We start from the raw sequence: 22,670 nt of genomic DNA, 5'->3' as shown, positions 1-22,670 counted from the left end.
TTTTGATTCAGGATCTGGAAAAACTCTTCAGTCACTATTAATCAGGGTAAAAACTCTTAGGACCTTGTGGCTCTTGAGGCTCTTTTATATGCTTATATCTGGAGCTGAGCATTGCAAGAAAGCTCCCTCTATGTAAGGTAATAGGATTACTTGTCTGTTCCAAACAGAACTGGAATCTGGGGAAAGACATCAGTTATGAAGACTAAAATCAGATTGTCAGACACTGTGAACCTGTGCTTTTTTAAGTAGTAGGCACCTCCTTGTTATAAAAGGGCCTCCAGGTGACTTTTGGATTGCATCATTAAGTTCAGTCCATTGCAATTACTTTCAAATAGATGATCATCTATTTTATGGAAATGGTAATAAGGTGACTAGTGGCCAAGAAAAGACTGCTGGAGTGGAGAAGGGGATGCTTTATTTCCCTGTATGTCCTCCCCTTCTAGCAGACTCCTCAAATTACAGTAACTATCTTAATAAGGTGAGATGACAGATACATATGAAGAAAACTGTATCTAGTTTCCTAGATGACTAGAAAAAGTCATCATGTGATCCAGCTGGAGCATGTTGTTAGTCATTATATGAACCTGTAAACTGCAACATCAAATTATGGCAAAGGTTGCATTCATATTAGTGGATTTTGTTAATTGTTTATTAATTCAGGACTCTATGTAGTTGTTCCCTGTTAAATTGTACCAAGGACAGCGTTGGATTAACACAGAGAGCTCTAAATCTTTGCAAGAGATTTATCAATCTGGCAACAATGTTTGTCAAACCAGTGAAGTAATACCTTTATTTAAACAGCCCATAATACACTTTATTAAGTTTCATTTGCTATTTTGTACTCAGGAATATTTTGCTTTATAGCCAAATTTATTTTTCTATATCAAACCTGTCATCTTTTCTGAAATTACCATCTTTAGTGGAGAAAGACTTGCTTCACCATCTGTTTATTGTTAAATCCTCAACAGGTTCTGGGAAATCAAGTAATTGGCTTTGAATTCTCCACATATAAATGGCTATAAAAAATGTAGCTGTCCTAAAGTTTAAAAAAATTAAATGTGCCTTAAATTTCTTTTCTTTGAGCAAACTGGAATGACACTACCCTTTTCTGTTTGAACTTGAAAGCAGTAGGCAGGTCATAACGTAGAAATCTAAAAGTGCCTTTGTCGTGTTTATGCAGGTTTCCCCAGCCTCAGTACTTCTTTTCCTGGTAAACACTGAGATCTAATGTTCACTTTGGCTTTACTGAGTCTCTAACAAGTGAAGATTGACTTCTTGGTGGACAAAAGATACGTTAAAATGTAGTTATTTTAAGCAATGTACCTGCACTGTGCTTCCGACCTGAGCTATACAAGAATCACTCCAGTATATTTGTGGTTTTGTTTAATAGTTGCAACCTGAGATCAGAGCTGTAGACTTTCAGTTTGTGCTGTGCCACTTGTCCTGTGCGTGGTGTGAGCAGGGCAGGGTTCTGTGCAATGCAGGTGTGCAGTAGCAGAGGGGAGAGGCACAGCAGCTGGAGGCCTCCTTAAACACGCGGCAGCATTAGGAGTACTTCGGGCAACTCTGTGGAGGGTGTTCAGCTTAAAACCATCTGATCTGTGAAAGTGTAATTTGAAAGCCATGCAAATCCTAGAGTCATCAGTGAGGATATTCAATTTTAGAAAAAGCTTCAGGTTTTTAGAGATCTTTGGCATTTGTAATGGCTTAATAATATCTTGCTGCAGTTTTCACCCAGCTAATGTTAACTCCTTTTTCCAAATGCTTTATCTGCATTAATATTTAACAGAGCTGGAAGTATTGCAAAATGCAACGTTCAGTTTCGAGGGCAGCATGGACAAACAAAACATTAAAACCATTATTACTTCTGAGACTAATTGAATGATCTATGAAGTTACCTTCAAAAACAATTCTTTTGTTTTCTAAATTTGAGCCTTTGAAGCAAGCATATGTGAAAACTAGGCTGTTTGCACTATCCATTTAGCAGGTGTCCAGGAACTTTTAAACATGACAGCTGAAAATTAGACAAGCATTCAAAAACACATGATGCATACATCACATCAGCTATGTGTGAACTGTATTTTCACAAATTAAATAAAATTCATTAATGCAAGAGCTTTGTATACACTGTCCCATTTGTTTTGCATTCAGTAGCAAACTAGCACGTACTTGAAGACCTGTTGGATTTTTCTAGGTCAACCACAGATTCCTACAGAACATTTCATTTTCATGGTGTTAGATGCCTTCTAAATGGAGTTATTGAATCAGCATTGATAGGTAGCTTATGTTGGTTATATTACTATTTAATGTGTTAATATATGTAATTGTTTTATTTTTAAATTGCCTTCTTCCATTTCTGCATCTCTCTGTCGTAGTCTTCATTTTTTGTGAGTCCTACTTCTGAGCAGTGCCTGTAGTAATCTTTCACTGTAGAACAGTTGTGCCAGCACATGTAGACAGATCACTACTAGTTGGTGTTTCTGTTGTACCTCAGACATGTCATGCCCCAAAGACTGTTTGCTGGCTTAGCATCCAAAGTTTCTTCCAAGACTTAGTCCACTTGATGCTTGCTTGTTTAGGAGAGGATTGCTTTAGAAGTCATGATCATGAAAGCCAAGTCTGATTTATTGCAAAACTTGCAGTTAATGATGGTTGTTCCTGTCTCTGTTTTTTCTCATTTCTTATGTTTTATTGTATTTCAGGGTACTGGGGTATGAAAAATATCTGCTCAGCTGTACTTCTTCACTGAAGTAGAAATAAACTGAGTATATATAATTTCTTACATGAAAGGAAACTCCTAGAGTAAGATACTATGCATTAGAGCATAGGATGAATCCTGGATTTTCATGTTGTGTTGTCTAGTGAAGGTATAAACCAGCACTTAAGAGCAGTCTTAGAGACTGAGCTGTACAGAGCAAATGTTTCTCCACCCTTTAAATTGGCAATATTCTGGCTTATTCTATTTCCATATCCCTAGTGGGAAAATTATTGCTGGCGTTCCATTTCTTTGTCTGAACAGAAGAGACACCTCTCAGATGTATGGTTTTTGTCAGTTTTTAATGCAACCTTTGAAGCTTTCCTGTTCATTGTCAGTATCTCTAGTGATGGAAAGTGCAAAAGAGGTTGTAAAATATTTTGTGCTCTTATTTAAAGTAAGAGAGGCTTTCTTTCACAAGACCTGATCCATTTCTGTTCCTCTGTATGTCTGGAATGCATGCATTCAGGTCACTGCCTAGGCAAAATAACCTTGAGCATAATTATGCATTGTTTTCAAAGTGATCTCCAGTTTCAAAAGTTCTGTCTTGGTCTGTATTTGATGTGAAGGCTAGCAGGTGTCATAGCCAAGAAAATACTGTTTCATGGTGATGCTGTGCAGAAGGTAAATACTCAGATATCTTGGGGAGAGCACATGGTTTTCTAATGAATTTCTAACTGTGTATACATAAACTTGCTGTGCTTAATCAGGGGCCTATGAGCTGAGCAAATTTTTAATTGCATGCTCTTTCAGCTAAACTTCTTGGAGTCTTAGTGCAGATGAGCCTGGGCTGATTTTTAAAAGTAAGATTTGAGATTGCCAAGTGCAGCAGGAGTGACACGGTGAGGACAGGCCTGGTGACCGTCTGTCCCACGGGCTCTGCACAGCTGTGAGCCTTGATGGAGCCACGCTGGTGCCAGCTCTGCTCCTGACACCTTACATTCATTGCACTTCAGAGCCTGCTCTTCAGAGTTAAAGCTCTCTTACTCTGGAGGCCCCTTTAGAGCACTGACCAGTGGTATTGTGTGTGTAAAAAGCATTGAATGACACAGGGTCTGGAATGAGTATCAAGCCATCTCTCTCTGCCTTCTACAGCAATCAATTTATACACTCTGCAGAGACAAGTTTGCCAAATATATTTCTATTGTTTATATAATTTTCCTCTGCAAGTTTTTGTGTTTTGTTGTTTTTTGCTTTTTTTTTTTTTTTTTTTTTAATCTGGCCATTTTTAAGGTTTTTAATGCACCTTCAGTAGGGCTTTTAAATTGAAAGCTATATGAGCAAAGAATTAGCTCTTCTCTTTCCTATAGTACCTTTATGTCCCAAACCCATCTGTTTCTCCAGTATATTTAGGCTGTACTGGAAAAACATTTTTAACATATACTGTCCATACATTGTCCTGTATCTTGAGTAATAAATTTAATGTTTTCTGTATTAGAGACAAAAATTAGTGTTGAAATACAGCATTATGCTGTCTTCCAGATATCTTGAAGTCAGAAAGTTTATAAAGAGCAGCCTTGTTGAGACATGCTAAAGGTACATGCCTTTCTTTAAGCAGAAGCAAATGGTAAATATATGCATATTTGTGTATGAACAATGCTATACATGATTTCTTTACTATTTTAAACATGCTTATTTTAAAGTTGGATGAAGACTTTTGGTCAGGCTTCATTCTTAGTATTGTTCACTTGTAGAGGAAGAAGTGTCAGTGAAACAATTTATAAACGTGCATACTTTTTAAGATTAGCCATTATACTTTCATAGATAAATGCTACTTGCATTTTCATGGAGCATTATGTTCAATGAATCCATGTTTGTTTTTAGAACTGTATCAGGCTGTACAGAACTGAGGAGTGGAAGTTGTTGACCACCTGAAGTCTCCTGAAGAACTGTTGGAACTGTAGTTACTGTTAGTGAATTCAGAATAAAACTTGCATCCAGCCTTGCAGATCCCTTAGGGGATTTCACTCTGGATGTGTTACTTTTAATTCCTACATTTTTGTTGTTCTTCCTTGGATAAACAGTACTTAGGGCAATATGAAGAAGTAGTAACCACACAGGAATATCTTACAATTCAGTTTTGAAATATCTTTATCTTGACTGACTGTGGGCTGCCAATAAAAAATAACTTATATGTGCACTTGGGACTTATTTGGGAAGTGTCTTGTGTGTCTTAAAAGGAGTTTTGCCTTATGTCAGGTTACATATAGTTGCAAAATCTTAGTTTTTCCAATTTTATGTCTTCATAGGCCAGAAGCAAAATTTGGATGAAGTGAACTAACCAAGTTGCCGTCATGAGCAGGAGCAAGCGTGACAACAATTTCTACAGTGTTGAAATTGGAGACTCAACTTTCACCGTATTGAAACGGTATCAGAATTTGAAACCAATAGGATCAGGAGCACAAGGGATAGTATGGTAAGGTTTATTTAAAATTTAAATGTACTTTTAAGTTTCCTTTACATAGTTTTTTGAAGTATTGTATGTTACAGAGCCAGGAGTGTGGACCATTACCTTTTACAGGCAAAACAGCAATGGTAACTGCTGACCATGTTTCCTCAGCAAGGGCTTGCTGTTGCTTTTTCACCTGTTCAGCTTTAGAACTGATGTCCTTCTGTGCAAATCCAGCCAGTTGTGCTGAGTCCTGCAAATTAATGGGGGATAAAGAAACTAATCCTAATCCTAAACCACACTTGCAGTGAAACAAAAGCCAGAAATACTCTGTATAATATTTGCTGCTTGTAAATATTCACACTTCTTGAAGTTTGTTAGGAGTTTGTTTCACAATCTGAGTAGTCCTTGATACCAGTGAGTGAGCATTTGAGTGAGCATGATAGTTGTTATATGGAAGTGCCTGATGCAGTTTGGGAAAGTATGGCCTGACACTGTCATTCTTTGAGTAAGAGCTCTACTGTGTGGACTGAAAAGTGTCCAGTTGATTTAAGTTGTTGACAACTAGCTGCTTGTAGGCACTGTTTCCTGTGCAGTGGCATTGCCTCAAAGAGAAATGTTGGCTTAACCTTCCTGGAAGCTTTTTTGAATATTTGAGAAAGATGTAAATATCACAGGACCTCACCAATTTTGCAGTTTATTGTAACTCTTAAGATGTAAACCAGGTACATAAAAATACAAAAGCATCAAGGAAGAGAAAGTTAGGAGAGAGTGTAGTCTCAATTCTGTCACCTCTTTACTACCTTGATCCTGTTCTTGATCAGTGTAAAGAGAATATGTGGTATTGGTGGGTTTTTAATTCATGTTTGTATTTTAGCAGGATTAATAAAACAGTGTAATAAGTGCAAATGGAAATTTGAAGAAAGAATGCTAGAAAGAGTTGTGTTTGAAATTGTAACTTCTGGCATTAAGATTACTGGTGTTAACTAGCAGCAACAAAATAAGTGATCTGAATTTTATTTGCATATGAGTTAACATACTGAGGATGTAGACAGTTGCTTGACTAGTTTGTTTAGTTAGAAATGCCAATAAAACCTTTAGCTGTTATTACTGTCCTTCTGATGGCCAATCGTATGTTAACTATTGCCTGTTTTCCAAATTTATTGCCCTTCCTAGAGCAGAGATCCCAAAACTGACCATGTAATTACTCTAGGGCCATTCTGTAATTGCTGCTAGTGGTGTAATTTAGGCTTTTTAGTTAAATCACAGCTTACACTGATGAGGCCTGTGGTTAGATCTTGCCCATGTATCTCCATACAGTGCAATTCTTTGGATTGGAGTTTTTGTTGTCAGTGGTGATGGTTTGTATTTGTTTCTTTTTTGTTGTTGTTGTAACTGATCCAACTTGATTTGGAGGACTATTAAGTAGATGGCCTGATAGTGAAACAGGCTCTAGGCTGCTGTTATGTACAGGGAATGCAGAAGTTTAAATACTAGAACAGGAGTCCCATGTTGGCCACCTTTCCTAAAATAATCCTTATCTTTGGTGCAGGTGGGAGAATTCCAGATATAGTGGAAAATGTACATTAAAGAAAGTTACTAGTACATGTTGGTTCCATTTTTTTTCTTTAGTAGTGTCTAGAGGTTTTGCTGATGATAAATTAGAAATCATTCAAGCCTACTTACTACATAGGCAATCCACTTCTTAAAGTAGTGAGTTGGATTTAATAGATGCTACTGTTTACTGGAAGATATTCTTCATTAGATTGGAGTACCATTCTTGAGAAGAGACAAGAAAACATTTTCCCTGATGAGACTTTTTTAGTAACTGATAAATATTTCCTGAGTCTGCATGGCAGTCAGCTGTTCTATTAGCTCTTACAGGAAAAACAAGCCATGCCTTCCTGTCCTGGAAATGTGATACGTAAGGGAGTTGTCTCCAATAACAGTTTTCATCAGTTAAACAGCCTGTGTTACTGAATTGTATGACAATGTTGGCATTAGTCTGCAAACAAAATGTTTTTGTTTTTTTTTTTTCACCAAGTTAAAGCCAGCGATATCTAGAGGTTAAAGCTTTCTTAATAATTTTTTGTCTTGACTTTGATGCTGTTATTGTCGTCAGGATATTAAGCAACTAAATAATTGAAAGCATGGGACCTTTTTATAACCTACTTTTCCTGGCTTCTCCCTTTTAGTGTGAAGATTTTATGTAAAATTGATGTGCTTTTTATGTTTCAAGTGTTTTGGATCTTTTGTAGATGGTCTGTTCTTGAGTGCCAGGGAGTGGCAAGAACTTTGTATCTTTGGAAGCAGAAACACTGCATTATATTGTAGAGATTGTCATGTGTTAATGCTCTGAAGCTGGGAAATATTTTTAAATTTTGAATCACTCAGCATGCAAGAGCACTTTGCTATATCACATTGCTAAAGCTGGATAACACTGAAAATTTGGGGTTTCTGCAGACATGATATAAAGTAGCTGAAAATGTTTGGAACTGCCACAGCTTAAAGGACCTTGACACTAGAGATGTAATAATGTTATTTTTAATTACAGTGCAGCTTATGATGCCATCCTTGAGCGGAATGTTGCAATCAAGAAGTTAAGCCGACCGTTTCAGAACCAAACCCACGCTAAAAGAGCCTACAGAGAGCTTGTTCTTATGAAGTGCGTTAATCACAAAAATGTGAGTGCAGTGTCCTGCTTCAGATCTTGAAGAATTAACTGGAAGGCTATCCTTTGTAAAATCTGGAAGTACTCCTTTCAAAATCATTTGTATCTGTTTACATCATGTTAGGTCTGGTTGAGCTGCTGAGCATCTTAAGCTTCAGTGTATACCAGGAGGTTCATATCAGAATAATAGTAACCAGTTTTGAAATATTGACTCTGCAACTTTGTTATTGCCGTGGTACAATTACCCTTCCTCTCCCCCTCCCTGCAGATAATCGGCCTACTGAATGTGTTCACACCACAAAAATCCCTGGAAGAATTTCAAGATGTGTAAGTCAGATTTGAGCTAAGGCTGAGAATTTATTTTTAAAGTATTCATATGAAAAGACAAGCAAGAGAGAGAATACAGTAAAATGGCAGTATTATCTGATTATTCTTTTTTTTTTCCTTTGTAAGCTACATAGTGATGGAGCTCATGGATGCAAATCTCTGCCAAGTGATTCAGATGGAGCTGGACCATGAACGAATGTCCTATCTTCTTTATCAAATGCTGTGTGGTATCAAACATCTTCATTCAGCTGGGATTATTCATAGGGTAAGTGAACTAAATGGTATAATCTGCATTTTAGCTCTGGTTTTATCTTGAGTATTTAAAAGATAAAAGAAGATAGAATTAGGAGCATGAAGGGTGTTTCATAGTCTGTCCCATTGGCAGGGAGAGAAAATTGAAAGGAAATAATCACACCTTTTTTCAGGCTAATTCTGGAATGAACCTTTTGAATGTTTAAATGATTTGATAATGATCTGCACAGAGCAAACTGAACATTTTTGCAGTGAGTTGCATTACCTCCTCTAATTCTGTATAATGTTCTACTTTAGTTGCCATGGCAGGAAAGGATATCTGGAAGTGTCTCTGCCTTTATTGTTTTGGTAACCAAACCTGAAATTCCATCTTTGGAATGAACTGCCTATTTTATTTCTTCTCCTTTACTAGTAGAGTAAAGAATAACTATCTAAAGTCTCATTTCTGAAGCAATAGAAAAGATTTTATTAACCTTAGTGATGTGGGATGGTTTCAGTCCTTACTGCACAGTCTTCCTCATGATATGCACAGGAAAGCAGATCACAAATGGCAATTCTGTGCACTGCCACAGCATTTGGTTAGGATGCTTGTCTGGGTCAGTGGTCCACCACATTGTGACTGGGGTGTTGAATGGTCTGCAAGCTGGATCTGCAGTCTGACACTCTTGTTCAGTGGGTCATCTTTTCCACAGGGAAACAGGGACAGTTATTTGAATCGAAAATATGGCTTGAATGGGCAAATGCTGCTTCCTTTTGCTCAGCTAGTTCTAGTACTCATCAGCTGCTTCATTCCAGTGAGGAGCTCAGGGAATGAAGGTGAAACCTTCCTTCTTGCATGCAGTTTCACTGAACTGCTATGTTGGAAGAGATGGGCAAGGGAGGGAGGAGCAACCAGGCATTGTACCTGATGCTGCGTGGTCTGCTTGTGGGTGTTTGAGATAGGTCACTTGGGCCTTTTGCATTGTTCTGGGAATGCTCAGCAAAACTAGGTTGTTCCACTTACTATTGTGGTACTATATTTCCTACGAATGAAAATATGCAGCCTATGGTGTTGTGATGTATGTGCATGTGGGTCTGAAATAATGGTTTGCATCCAGTTTCACATTTCCTCTGCAATATCTATATATGCAAGTTTAATGCTGTGGATTTTCCTAGGTCTTGTTTTTGTTTTGGAAAACAGTGTATTGTCTGGACATGCTAGAGTAGGTAAAGTCAGAAAGTCTCTCTGTGGATCTTAGCACAAGCTTAAGGGAGCTTCTAAAAGTGTGCTTGCCTCAGGGTGGTTTGTACTCCTCTGAAGTGGGCATTGATCCTGTAGAAGTTTTGGATAAATTTAAACAATTTTACATTTATAGAAAAGAAGTAACTACTTAGATAGTTGGGCAAGAGTAAAGACAGCTTTGAGGATAGAATTCCTGCCTCTGTAAATATGGGTTAAGTCTTTGAAATGCTTCCTATCATACAGGGATAAAACTATCCTAAAGAGGCCAAATACAATTGCTATGTAAATAGCACCATATGTATGCATGAATGCTTTTAAAGGACATGTGCAGATGCTTTTGAAGGACATTTCACTTGCATGACTTCCTGGTAGATTTTCAGCTGACAGCTTCTTCTTATTCTTTGTTAGAAGATTGAGGATATTCAGGCACAGCCTTACCTCCTGAGTGCATTGTGCCTTTGGCTTCAAGGTGTGAAGTATCAAAGTTTTGTTTTTCTGTGGAGGAAGCTGAACAAAACCTTGGAGTAAAAGGAAAATATCCTTCAAAGGGCCGCATGTCACAGAGACCATGTGGCTGCAGTGGTAACTCTTTATACCACACTACTGGGCTCTCAGCACCAGTCCTTAGTGTCCAAAGCTAATTACTTTATTGAAACTTCTTAAAGATAGCCTGCAGTAGTTTGGCTGTCCAAGAAGCATTCTGGCTATGAATCTAATATTCTACTTTAGTGATCTCTAAAGCTTTAAGGTTTTTTTTGGTGTTGGTAGGTTCACATGTTTTTTAACTGGGTTCTTCAGCTTCTAACATAGCTGTGGTAATCTCAGCATCTCAGTAACTTTTTCAAAACTTGTTGAATGACTGAAATCACAAAAATCTTTTTATGTGCCTTATGGCACTGGATACTACTTACCATAGAAATAAGTGGGTTTTTTAAATAGCAACCTAGAGGCACAAGGAACAAAGCAGAGCTCACACACAAAGAGTTTCAGTAAACTTCACCTTGAAGCTGTAGGGGCAAACTTAGTTGCCATATCAATGGGTAAAGATTTGACCATAACTTTGCGCTGACTTTAACAGATGTTGGCATTACTGTGTTCCAAACATTTTGCAGAGAAGCAATTTCCAGGCAATATAGAAGTCCATGTTCATTTATATTTCATAGTCCGAGGATGAGTGATCAGCATTGCGGAGTTGTGCCTCACTGACTTTCGGAGGGACACAGAGTGGCTCATTAGTCTCGCACGGAGGCTCTGAAACATTGAATTCTGCCCAATTTTGAATACTTAATAAGGGGCCTAATTACAGAAGCCCTTCACAAGTCTTCTGTTAGAAAGAGAAAAGCCCCCAAGAAGCCATGAATTACCCTCCAGAGATGTCCCTCTCTCCTTGTCTGGCTAATGGGGAGACGGCCGTACAAGAATCTGTTTCTTAAACACTGGCATTTTACATTTTCAAAGTTCAGTGAAAGATTTTCTGCTATAGGTTCTGATTGTATTTATCCATCCTAATTAATTTGATCACTCCCAAAGGAGCTTTTGAGTTTCTGTTTATTTAACAGAAGATACAGATGCAGGTTTATAAGAGATGCAGGTTTTGCATCTCTGCATGAATTTTAATGTAGTGTAAGTCAATTCATCATTTTGATCCTAGACTTCATGACAGCTACATGGTGTTCAGAAATAAGAATGGACAACATTTGGTAAGCAAAGAGAAGATCTCTTAACATTTTGAGTGTTAATGCTGCAGCTTTGGGGAGGATGAGTATAGTTAATACCCTGAGCATGCATCTGGCATTCTGCAATGAACATCCTGAAAATAATAAGTGTGTAGAAATAAAGCTGATAATAAAAAGGACTGTAGCAGAATCTGAAACATGCATATTAAATGGCCAGAATGCCTTATAGAATTAATAGAATAATAATAGAAGGCTTTATAGAATTAATTTAAATTAATTTGTGGTATTTGAGCATGTTTAAGCTAAAGTTGTCTGCAGAGTCTTTGTGTGGAAATGCATGTGTGAATATGTATGTATGCAAGACTTTTAACTAGTCATTAAAATTCTCTTGTTCTGGAACTCTTTTTGTTGTTTCCTCTCTATCTTTAATGCAGTTTTCTTAGCGTTATGAGGAGATTGCTGAAAGCCATCCAAGTACAAATGAAAACTACCTAAATCTGGCAGAAATCCACCTTTAAGTCTTTAAGAAACAATGACAGGGCTACTTAACAAATTATTTCTACTCAGGTGAGGTAGTCCTCTGTCACATCTCAGGTTTTTCTCTCATTAATCTCAGAGTGTGGACAGGAAGTATCTTAGTTTTATCTGTGTTGTCTTGTGTGCTGTGAATGATCTTATGATTACAAAGTATTCTGAAGTTACTCTGTAATATTTACTCTGTGATATTCAGGTGTGTGTAAGGTACTGTTGAGGTGATGACAGAGACAGCCAGTGTAGTGTTTGTATAAATAAATGTTGCAAAGGCACTATTGTCAATAGGGTTCAAGTGTAGAGAATAGTTACCATGTTGCTAACCAAAATGATCCAAAGCCATGTCAGTATGTTCCACTCCAATTTAAGGATTGTGTTCATTTTTGGCAGTTTTTCAATGGTGCCTTTTTGGGTTTGGTTGCCAAACTTAATATAAAAACCAAGTCATAAATTGGAAACTAAAATCATGTGGGCATGGAGATTTCTGTTCAGAGAAATATATTGATTCAAAAGAGGTAATGTAACCTCAAGTAGCAAATGAACCTTTTACATTCATTATAATTCTAATAATTCTTGTATCAAGATAATTATTGAATCAAGTAATTGTCATGTTTCTTGTGTTCTGCATTGTAGTAATAATTACTGTTCCAGTGAGCAGTTTCTAGACTTTCCTGAGAGCTAACACTTCTTACTAACCTCAATTTATTTCAGACATTGCTAACATATCTTGTAATGCTGGTTGTATTTTCCTTCTTTAATTGCTATATAAATCTACAAGCACAATAAAGGAATTAATTCTGTAATCTGCTGAATGCACATAAATTAATGCAAGGGGAAAAAAAGCTGCAGTTATAGCAATAACCTAGTTGTGTGCATGGGATTTAATGTTAGCAATATTATCTTTTTAAAATGTGAACCACAGGCTACTTTTTGCTTGTCTTAGCAGTCATATATGATGTTTCTTTTTAAAGGATTTAAAGCCCAGTAATATAGTAGTAAAGTCAGACTGCACTTTGAAGATTCTTGACTTTGGACTGGCCAGAACTGCAGGAACTAGTTTTATGATGACGCCTTATGTAGTGACTCGTTACTACAGAGCACCAGAGGTCATCCTAGGGATGGGATACAAAGAAAACGGTCAGCAAATATAGTCTTTCTTTGGCATAGCTTTATTTTTTTTGTTTGGCACACCACATTTTACATGTTAATGTTTTTTTTCAAGCTGTAGAAATTTTATAAATTAGTCTTGTGACCAAAATGCAGATTCTGGATACACCAATTTGTTTATTTAACTCAACCCATTAGAAAATGTTTGCATTTAATAGGAGAAGAAATCAAGGGCCTTGTTTGTTTAAAAATTCAAATAACTTCCTTGTTAGATTCATGACATCCAGGAAGAACTGGAAATATATTTTCTTAATATGTGGTATGCACTTTGATATACCTTCATCTGACTTTATTCCTGGTGAAGATGTAAATTGTAATTCTTCAGTAGATATGTGTACTAAATTCAATGCTAAATAACTGTATTGGGTATGGCCTTGCAGGAGATAGGGAGCATAAAGTCTACGGAGGGACAAACAAGATTACCTACTGTGGCATTGCTTTTTATTAAAACCAGCCCCATTTAAGCCTTTTGCACTAAGTTCTTAATGTTGCTGAAGAAAAACTCAGTAATATACTTGAGACAAGCATACAGCGAGTACTGTCAAGATGACAGTACATGCATCATAGATTCTTGAGGTCCATGACAAATTCCAAGGGAATTTTACTTTGCATACCCTTCCTCCTCACCATACTTGCTCTGTGACCAGTCTGCCTTTCAGTGTCTTCTACAGGAAAATAAAAAAGAGCTGTCATTTGAGGGAAACACATCATCAAATACATTGCACCTTCAAGGAAACAGCTAGTGGCACCCATTAGGAAAACCAAGTGCGGTGTCATTGCTGACACTCCGTTGGAGCAGCCTGGTTCTGCTGCCATTGCACTGCTGTGCTGTCCCCGTGCTCAGGCAGCTCCCTGCTTTCACTTGTTAACACCTCAGGCTGGCAGTGCCCACAGGTCAGCCCATTTCAAACCCTGCTGGCCAGGCCTCCAGGGAGGCCTTGAGCTGTCCCCTGGGGATGTGAGGTGTGGTTCCTCACCTCCTGACACAACTGGGGCTCGCTCCGCCTTTCAGCGTTCCTAATAGAGTCTGCAAACCTGCCTGGCAACTGCATACCATTGCAGCAAGTGACTTCAGGCTGTGTGTGAATGGTGCTAGCAATGAAAGAAGCCAGCTCAAAGGAATGAGAGTAGATCTTTATTGCAAGACTGAGATACTTATTTTTTTAGATGGTTAGTGTGCATTAGAGAACCTACATTTCTTCAAATATCCTCCATGGTTGACTGTTTTTCCTGTAATCTAGGAGTCACAGGCTGAGTACAGCAAGTTAGTTATTTAATTCCTAAAGTTTTCTAGATTTGCAAATTTAATTCTGTCTTTTTTTCCCCAAAGAGTTTATATTGGCTATTTAAAGGACATTAAAGAAAAGTACCTAAAGCTGTAGTAGTGAGTCATGCAGCTGCCTTACAGAAGGAATTGATAAAGTCAGAAGTTTTCTGACTCAGCTCACCCAGTTTAAATTTTTCTCTTAAATAGTAATTTTGGGTTGCAAAAGCGTGAAACATTCTTTCCACTACTGTAGTTAGATTGTGTTCTAGAGTATCCTGTCAAGATTGTGACAATCCTGTTCTTTATGGAAGTGTGAGTTGTGTTGTGCATCATAAATAATAATTTACTTCCATTTGAAAAGCTATCATGTCTTCCCAAAGCCAGATACATGGTCACTGAAATGAGAGTGGCACTTGTGGAGAATGTAAACGTATGGAGTGAGTCCATTAAAAGGCAGTTTATGTGAGCTGTTAAGTCTGCTCTGCCAAGGAGTTTGTGGAGCTGCCATGACAGGGAGATGGGTATCAAGGATGCACTTACAGTAAGAACCATGGGCTGTCCAGGAGCCTCACCTGTTAGTATTGATGCTTATTATAGCCCATTACACCCAAAGTTAAACTAACTGTGAACTTATTTAGTGTGGAGTTAAATATTGAAAATTGACAGTTTGCTAATGGTTACAGGGTTGTCTGGCAGTTTCCTGCAGTTTGTGCTCTACTGAACTTGTGGGAGCATTGCAATATATATTTTGATGACTGAGATAATGTACTGCAGAGTAACATGTTTTTGGTGCTGTACTACACAGATACAAAATCTTCAATTGTTTTAAAACTAGAGAGCCCAAACAAATACATAGAATTAACTTTTATGTAGGGTTTGTTACCGCAGGATGTTTGGGGGTGTCATATTAAGAAACCAACTAAAGGACACCAGAACTGTTTGTGCACATGCTCCTTAACAGATTTATGCACTGTTATGTCCATGATTATCAGGAAGGCAACATTGAAGAACAAGGAAAGCCTTAAACACTATGAAACAACTTTAACATTTCCTACTAGGTAGATTTGGTTTAAACTTCATTTTCACGTGGTATTTTTTCTCCTAGAGTTACAAAAAATCAGTAAGTTCACTTCACAGGCTTAAGAATAAAATGGACTCCTTATGACAGCAGTAGATTTTTTTAAAAGTATTTTACAAATCTATAATGAGATTTTAGTCTTCTGTAAAAGTATTCACACTAGCATTGGTTCAGCTTGCTACAAAAGTTAGAGACCTGTAATTAGGTAGGTCTTTGTTTGATTTAATGAAAGCAGCAAATCAAAACATCACAAAACATCTCAAGTTTGGTTTTGTAGGGATACCAGAAGAATGCTAACTTTATCATGTTGGACACAAGCTAAGTACAAGAGATTTGGGTATATTTTGGGTTGTGATGGCAGGAGGTTGTTTGCAGATCAAAAAGCCAACATTCAGAATTTTATTTTAAAAGTCAAATGCTAAACTTGGCTTCTTTGGGTCTCTAAGCCAAATAATATGTACTTGAAAAAAATATGTATTTGAAAATTGAATATGTATTTGAAAAAAAAAATAAAAGGAAAAAGAGCACTGAACTAAGGTGTTGACAATATTTTTTTAAATGAGCAAGGCCCTTAACTTTGACCTATTAATATGCACAACTATGATCTCCTATCATATTATCTAGATACTATTTTAGAGGAACTTGAATAAATAAAGGAGAAGGAATATTGAAAAATAAGAAGCAATACTGTTTGCTTGGCATTGTTGAGCTCCTTCAGAACATTTACATAAAATTCTTCCTATGTGATTGTTGTCACTTAAATCCCCCTCTTATCTGCTTAATTGAAATTCCAGTGTCATATTTGACATAAAAGTATTTATAATAATAAAATTTCATTGTTATGACTTCAAGAAAACTTTTGCATATGGAATTAACAATACTTCTGAAAGTAACTGCAAAAGAAATTGGCTTACCAATTTACCAAAGTAAACTTGTGCATCTTTGTCTTCTGAGTGATTTATTTTAAGGTACTATAGAAAATGCGTATTTAATTTTTAAAAAATTGCTTTTAAGTTTTTCTTCTATATAAAATGTTATTTCAGTGTAACTGGGGACATATTTTAAAACAAATTATTTGAACTGAAAATCTAGGAGCATACTAACATTGTCATTAACTGATCCTCTAAAATTCTAAGTGATCTTCTACTGATTCTGTTTGCTTTTTATTTAAAGTGAGAGAGAGATGCATGGTAATCTGACTTGTAGGAAATACTTGATGTCAAATTGTAATTCCTGTGTAATTCTCTTAAAAAGCATGAACTGTTTCAATAGGCAATATTTTTACAGGTCAGTTTACGTAGTTACTTTTAGAATTATTCCTACAACTACAGTGGAATTACTTTCAAGGAATCAATCTGTCTGTGGTGCTTGAATCTATTCCCTTGGCTGAGGTAGCTTTGAAGCCTCCAGCCTTGGAGAAAGTGCTTTACTCTCCTTGATTTGTGTCTCTCTCTCTCTGCTCAAGCTCTTGCTTTAGCACTATATTAAACAAAAGGATGTTTTTCTGCCTTGTATTTGAGACAGTTAAAAGCTAATCCTTACACATGGTGTATGTTAAACTGTTGTCATTGGTTAATACAAAGACTTGCTCTTCCTGTGCTGTCTCTGCAGTTTATAGGATGCAGTCATGTTATGCTTCTTTTAATTTTAAATGACCGTTTGCTTTGCTTTTCCTTCTTTTTGTGCTACAAACATAGTGGATTTATGGTCTGTGGGGTGCATTATGGGCGAAATGGTTTGCCACAAAATCCTCTTTCCAGGAAGGGACTGTATCCTTGTGCTGCTGCAGCAGGTTGAATTAGTTAGGAAGTGATTAACCTTCTTATTGCTGTTGTGTCATGAAGATGCATATTGTACAATTTTTTTTTTTATTAAATGAACATGGATTTTTCTTGTGATACACTTAAAAAAAAATCATTTATATTCAGGCTGCACCTAGCAGTAGGACATAGTCTCTGCTGGTCCTGTAGTTAGCATACATTCACCTTCACTCATTTTCATTGCACATGCTTTTTATAGTCACTTCATGTGTATGTGTGTGTCTAGATATTTTTATTTATTTTATTTTAATAAGTATCTTTTATGTTAATATCATTGCATTTTGTTTTCAGTTGACATTTGGTCAGTTGGGTGCATCATGGGAGAAATGATCAAAGGTGGTGTTTTATTTCCTGGTACAGATCGTATCCTTACTCTTGGCCTGGGATGTAGTTGTAAAAGGTCAAAAGATACTGCAGTGATACAATTCCAGATTAAGGTGGTTCTAATTTTTAAAATACTGGTTTTAAACTGCCTTTTCAAATATCAGTTTGCAAGTTCATTATATACCACTTGGGAAAATAGGCTTATTATTTTCTTTTTCCTTTTTTCCCCCTCTTCTTTTCTTTTTCCAGTATAATATAGTCCCTATCCATTACTTATGAATGTTGTCACACTTAAGACAGACTTCTTTATGTTTACATGGTGTTTTCTTGATTCATATACATTGAGTTTTACTTCAGAATTCATTTTTATGTAGTAATTTACTAAACTTGTTTAGTACCTGAGCATGTTAGTAGTTACTATTCTTTGCATTTTATAGAGAATGTTTACCAAAATTCCAACCATCTTCATTAGTTACACTCTGGAAATTTATTTTTTGTATGCAGAAATGATGCTGCAAGGAGCTTTCAGAAATACCTGGTATTTCTGTCTTTCTGTTCTGTGAATGGTTTGGTGGTGTCTGTATGGGTTGTCCTGTGAACAGTTTTTGAGACAAAGAGTCTGCTCCAAACAAACAGAACTAAAACCTCTAGATCCTTGCTAAAATTAATGAAAATAATTGGACTTTGATATCCTATTTGTTTTACTATTACTTACAGACCTTTTTTTTAAGATGGTATCAGAAATGTTTCCTGCTTTTGGTACAGCTTACTGTTTAAAAATAGATATAGTACCATTTAGGGGTGAAAATGGGGTGGAGATTTTGGTAAGGAAATCCAGAGCATCCTTACTTTCACACAGCTCTGTCATTGCATGAGCTGCACCATGCTTTGCTTTATGCATCTGGTTTGCTGGCATGGCTTTTCAGTTTAGACTTGGTGCCATACAACATAAATAGTTCCTTTTGTCAAGGCCTGTACTAAAGCTCAGCAGAGCTTGAGAATCTCAATATAGAGATCTGCTGTTAAGTTTTAAGAATATAAGAGAGGATCTGCTTCAACCCACTGTTGATTTAGGTAGCTTGGTATCTAGTTTTGATGGCAGCCAAAGAGAAAAAGTTGGGGAGAATGTGAATTAGTGTATATAAAATTTTATCTGAGCTCTCCCCCAGTATTAAATCATCTGCAACTAGGAATTCCTGAACCAAACTTTACTTTTTTTGTTTCAGTAAAATGTATTAAATTATTCTGCCCTGAAATGGTCAGTCTCCCCTTTACAGTGTGTAATCTTCTCAGTTAAGATGTTCCTTATGCATCCTTGAAACTCTTAAACTTCATTCAAGTCCCTGACAATATTGTCACTGACCTGTGTGGGCCAAGCCTTGGTCCTTTGTGTGCCCACTGGTGCTGAGCGTTGCACGTCCTTGGTGAGAGGTTGCCCAGGACTGGGCTGAGGTACCAAGAAGAGAATGAAGGACAAAGCACCCACTTGGGGTCATTCTCAGGAGTGATTGGTGATGTGTAATGGCTTGACTGCTGCCAATGTGTGTTCAGATCAGGGAGTGAGTTCTCTAGGACCCAGACCCAAGGACTTAAGTTAAATTTGTTGTATTTAAATATTTTGTGAGTCTTCTAATATTCTGTTTCTCAGAATTATATCCTTTTCTAGCCAGTAATGATTCTGAGCGAAATATATGTTGCCTTGACTACACTATCATAGTCTTGCTTTGTTTCATCATGTAAGAAAGTAGTCCTAAGTCATGATGATGAACTTGATAGTTTATTATTATTTCCTGTGTTTTCTCTGTTGGTTCTTTCATGTGCTTTTAACATAACTTTCTAGCTGAAAACCAGACACAGTGTTTTTCTTAGCTACATAACCTTAGATATTGATCAATGGAATAAAGTTATAGAGCAGCTAGGAACACCATGCCCTGAATTCATGAAGAAATTACAGCCTACAGTCCGAACTTACGTGGAGAACAGACCTAAATATGCTGGATATAGTTTTGAAAAACTCTTTCCAGATGTCCTTTTCCCAGCTGACTCCGAACACAATAAACTTAAAGGTAAGGTTTGTCTTCTGTGTGTTGTATGTTTTAAAAGTTTTAAAACTGTGATTTTTGAACAGAAATGTAGCTTGGTTTTGTTCACTATAGAATCATCCTGCTAAGGTTCTAAATATTTATATCATGAGAGTGGATGAATGTGCTGACATGTGTTTGCCTTCACTTTCATATCTTCATGAGACAGCTCCTATTCTTGGAGCTGTCTTTATAAAAACATGTAAATATCTATATTCTTCTCAATGACAGATGCCAACACAGTTTAGAGAAAAGTAGGGGGAGTTTGGAATAGAAGTTGTGTAGGCAGAGCAGATCTTTATTCTCTAGGGATGAGAATAAGGAATTTATGTTCATAATACATAGATATCCTGTAATTACTTCAGTGACTTACTGGTTCTAAAGGCCACTTATTCAGTGGAGTCCCTCACGATGTTCTCTGTGACTAAAAGCATGTGACAGAAAGGGGCAGTAGGTGCTTGCCTGCTGCTATTCAAGACCAGGCTGCACTGCCACCTGAGCTGTTTCACAGAAGGATGTCACAACAAGGGACACTGTATGATGAAAATGGATAGTGAAATATGTTTGACACCTTTCCCACCTGTGACATCCTCTTCAGTTTTTTTTGCCGTCAAATGGACTGCTCTCCTAAACCTCATATTATGTGAGGGTTGCATAGGCATTTAATTAGAGCTGGATTACTCTGACCCTTCTCTTTAAAAGTTTGAAACACTGTGTTATGTGTTCTATATATGGCAGTAATCTAAACAGAAAATTCTATTTTTGCAGCAAGTCAAGCAAGAGATTTGTTATCAAAAATGTTGGTTATAGATGCTTCTAAAAGAATCTCTGTGGATGAAGCCCTGCAGCACCCATACATCAACGTTTGGTATGATCCATCAGAAGCAGAAGCTGTAAGTTCTTGTTTTACGTCTCTGCTTAGGAATCTGCTGTATAAAGCCATCTTACTGTGATGCTTGGTACAGCTACTTGACAAAAGATTGTTGCACATGTCATTAGAAGCTTAACTGAGCCATAATTGTTTTTATTGACGTTGATAGATGTGCTTATTAGAAATAGCATCAGGAATGGGCTGAGGTACCTGTCTATGTGTTCTTGTATCTCTGTGTTGGTGTATAATTGCCTATCATCTCCTGAACATGTAGTCATGCATCTGAAATCTTTTCTGTAGGGTTCTAATGTATCAAGCGTTAGTTGTTTCAGTGTGATTTGATTGCCCTTGATGGGGTTCTGAGGTATTTATTCTTGGGGAAGCAAAATGCTTTCATTAGTTTCAGGAATTGATACTATTCTTCAATTAGAAATAATTATTTCAGCAAAATCTGAATACAAGATCTTGACCTTTCAGTTATTAAAACTAATGAACAAAGGAATTAATATAAATTTTTTCCTTGGGAAATTAGTTTCAGGATAATTTCAGCTTATGAGAAAAGTGTTATTTTCTTAAAAAGGAAAGTTTGGTGATGGCCACTAAGAATAGAAAAAGCTACTTGATGTAAAGAGAGCAATTATAATTCTGCTGCTCTCTAATAGCTAGATAGAAAACTTAGTAATTAACAGTAAGTAGCTAAAAAGAGCTGCTTGTGCTGAAGACTGCTGCACTTAGGAGCTCTTCTACCAGACTGATCAGTTTCTCTGTTAATTATTACAGTAATGTAAGCAAATTTGTTAATCAGAAGAACTGTAAAAACTGTGGTAGCATCTAAAAAACAGGCTAAGTCCAAGTATGAACAGATATATAATTATGTAAATGTTATTTTAAAATCAGGTTCATGTTCTGAATGGCTTATTTTATATTTAGTTTATACTGATTCTGTATCCCTTTTGATTGCTCTATGGTGAGTTAGTTTTGTTTTTCAGCCTCCACCAAAGATACCAGATAAGCAGTTAGATGAGAGGGAGCACACGATAGAAGAGTGGAAAGGTAAGAAAGGCATTTAAAGTATAAGTCTTTTTGGAAGTATGCTGGGCCCCAGTGATTATTGTTATTAAGGTTCTTCTGAGCAACCTAATAGTATTTACTTCATCTGCTTGGATGTCAGGGGAACAGACCAGTGCTTCACAGCCTCTCAGTTGTTGGGACACAAACTTTTCCTGCAAAGGAGATGAACCTGTGAAATGACCTAAAGACCTGCTCATGTTGTCACCTTTTGCAATCCATAGGACAGCATTTGTAGGGAGGGTCACTCTTCTGGACAAACTGCTACAATTGAAAAAGATGCAGGAGCTTGAGCAATGTAATGCTGAATTAGAAGGACAAGTCTTCAAGTGTTCCTAGCTCTTCCTTTGAAGATTGCTGATTTGAGTTTCCCTTTCCAAAGAAGCCATTGATAAAAACTGAGTGACCCTTAAGACTCAGCTTAGCCTCAGGTCTCCAAGCAGCCTGAATAAAAGAGCCCTAGAACAATGCCAGTGTGTTCTCAGGAGTGCCAGGCCACTGTAGCTCCAACAGAAAAGAATGTACTTTTTTTGTATCACTTGCCAGTTGTTGTGTAGCCTATAATCTGTTGTTCAAAACTAATTGTGAACAATAATAGACCTATGAAATTTAAGTGGACATTTTAATGGGACATGTATTATTGATCTAGTCTTTGGGTTGCAAATTAATTGTTTGCCTTCCCTTCTCTGCATTTTCAGAGTTGATATACAAGGAAGTCATGGACCTGGAGGAGAGAACCAAGAACGGGGTTATACGTGGCCAACCAGCCCCTTTAGGTTGGTTACAATAAAAGCACAGTGCAAGGCTCCACTGAGTTTTAGGTCAGGAGGGAGTAAAGCTCATCAAGACATACAAAAGTAACCTAACTCAAAATATGGCTCTTAAATGACCTAACCTCTTGAATTGAGACACTGTGTATTTGAGTGGAATATTCAGGGATGACATTTTTTATTGATGTGTTCAATCCCCATATTATTGTCCCTGTGTAATTGATATTTCATTCATTTCAGTTCCTGACACACCATCTGTTAAGCCCCACGTAAAAGACTTTGGGCTTCATTTATTTTACACAGTGGATTGAGACACATCTCTTCAAATTTGCCAAAACAGGGAAGAGTAACAGCCGTTAGGAAGAGACAGACTAATGCAAGTACTGAACTGTGCAACTGTA

The 22,670-nt window shown here is 37.0% G+C and overlaps 1 protein-coding gene across 3 annotated transcripts in view; it reads left to right on the top strand.

The window, feature by feature from the left end:
- The window catches only part of MAPK8 (mitogen-activated protein kinase 8), a 39,046-nt gene that overhangs the window by 11,430 nt on the left and 4,946 nt on the right, over positions 1-22,670 (top strand). For 2 of the 3 annotated variants that reach the window (XM_053948824.1, XM_053948825.1), the window contains exons 2-11: positions 5,005-5,171; positions 7,699-7,828; positions 8,084-8,142; positions 8,269-8,407; positions 12,795-12,960; positions 17,447-17,518; positions 19,363-19,545; positions 20,329-20,453; positions 21,421-21,484; positions 22,198-22,275. In XM_053948824.1, the coding sequence (XP_053804799.1) occupies positions 5,050-5,171; positions 7,699-7,828; positions 8,084-8,142; positions 8,269-8,407; positions 12,795-12,960; positions 17,447-17,518; positions 19,363-19,545; positions 20,329-20,453; positions 21,421-21,484; positions 22,198-22,275 (1,138 nt within the window). In that variant the 5' untranslated portion in view covers positions 5,005-5,049. Of the gene's footprint in view, positions 1-5,004; positions 5,172-7,698; positions 7,829-8,083; positions 8,143-8,268; positions 8,408-12,794; positions 12,961-17,032; positions 17,105-17,446; positions 17,519-19,362; positions 19,546-20,328; positions 20,454-21,420; positions 21,485-22,197; positions 22,276-22,670 lie in introns of all 3 variants that reach the window. The other variant, XM_053948823.1, reaches the window with a different exon arrangement.

This window comes from Vidua chalybeata, chromosome 8, assembly GCF_026979565.1.
Source record: "Vidua chalybeata isolate OUT-0048 chromosome 8, bVidCha1 merged haplotype, whole genome shotgun sequence".
NCBI classification, from domain to species: Eukaryota; Metazoa; Chordata; class Aves; order Passeriformes; family Viduidae; genus Vidua; species Vidua chalybeata.
The sequence above is the reverse complement of the archived record's forward strand: the minus strand, read 5'-3'. Positions and strand labels throughout refer to the sequence as shown.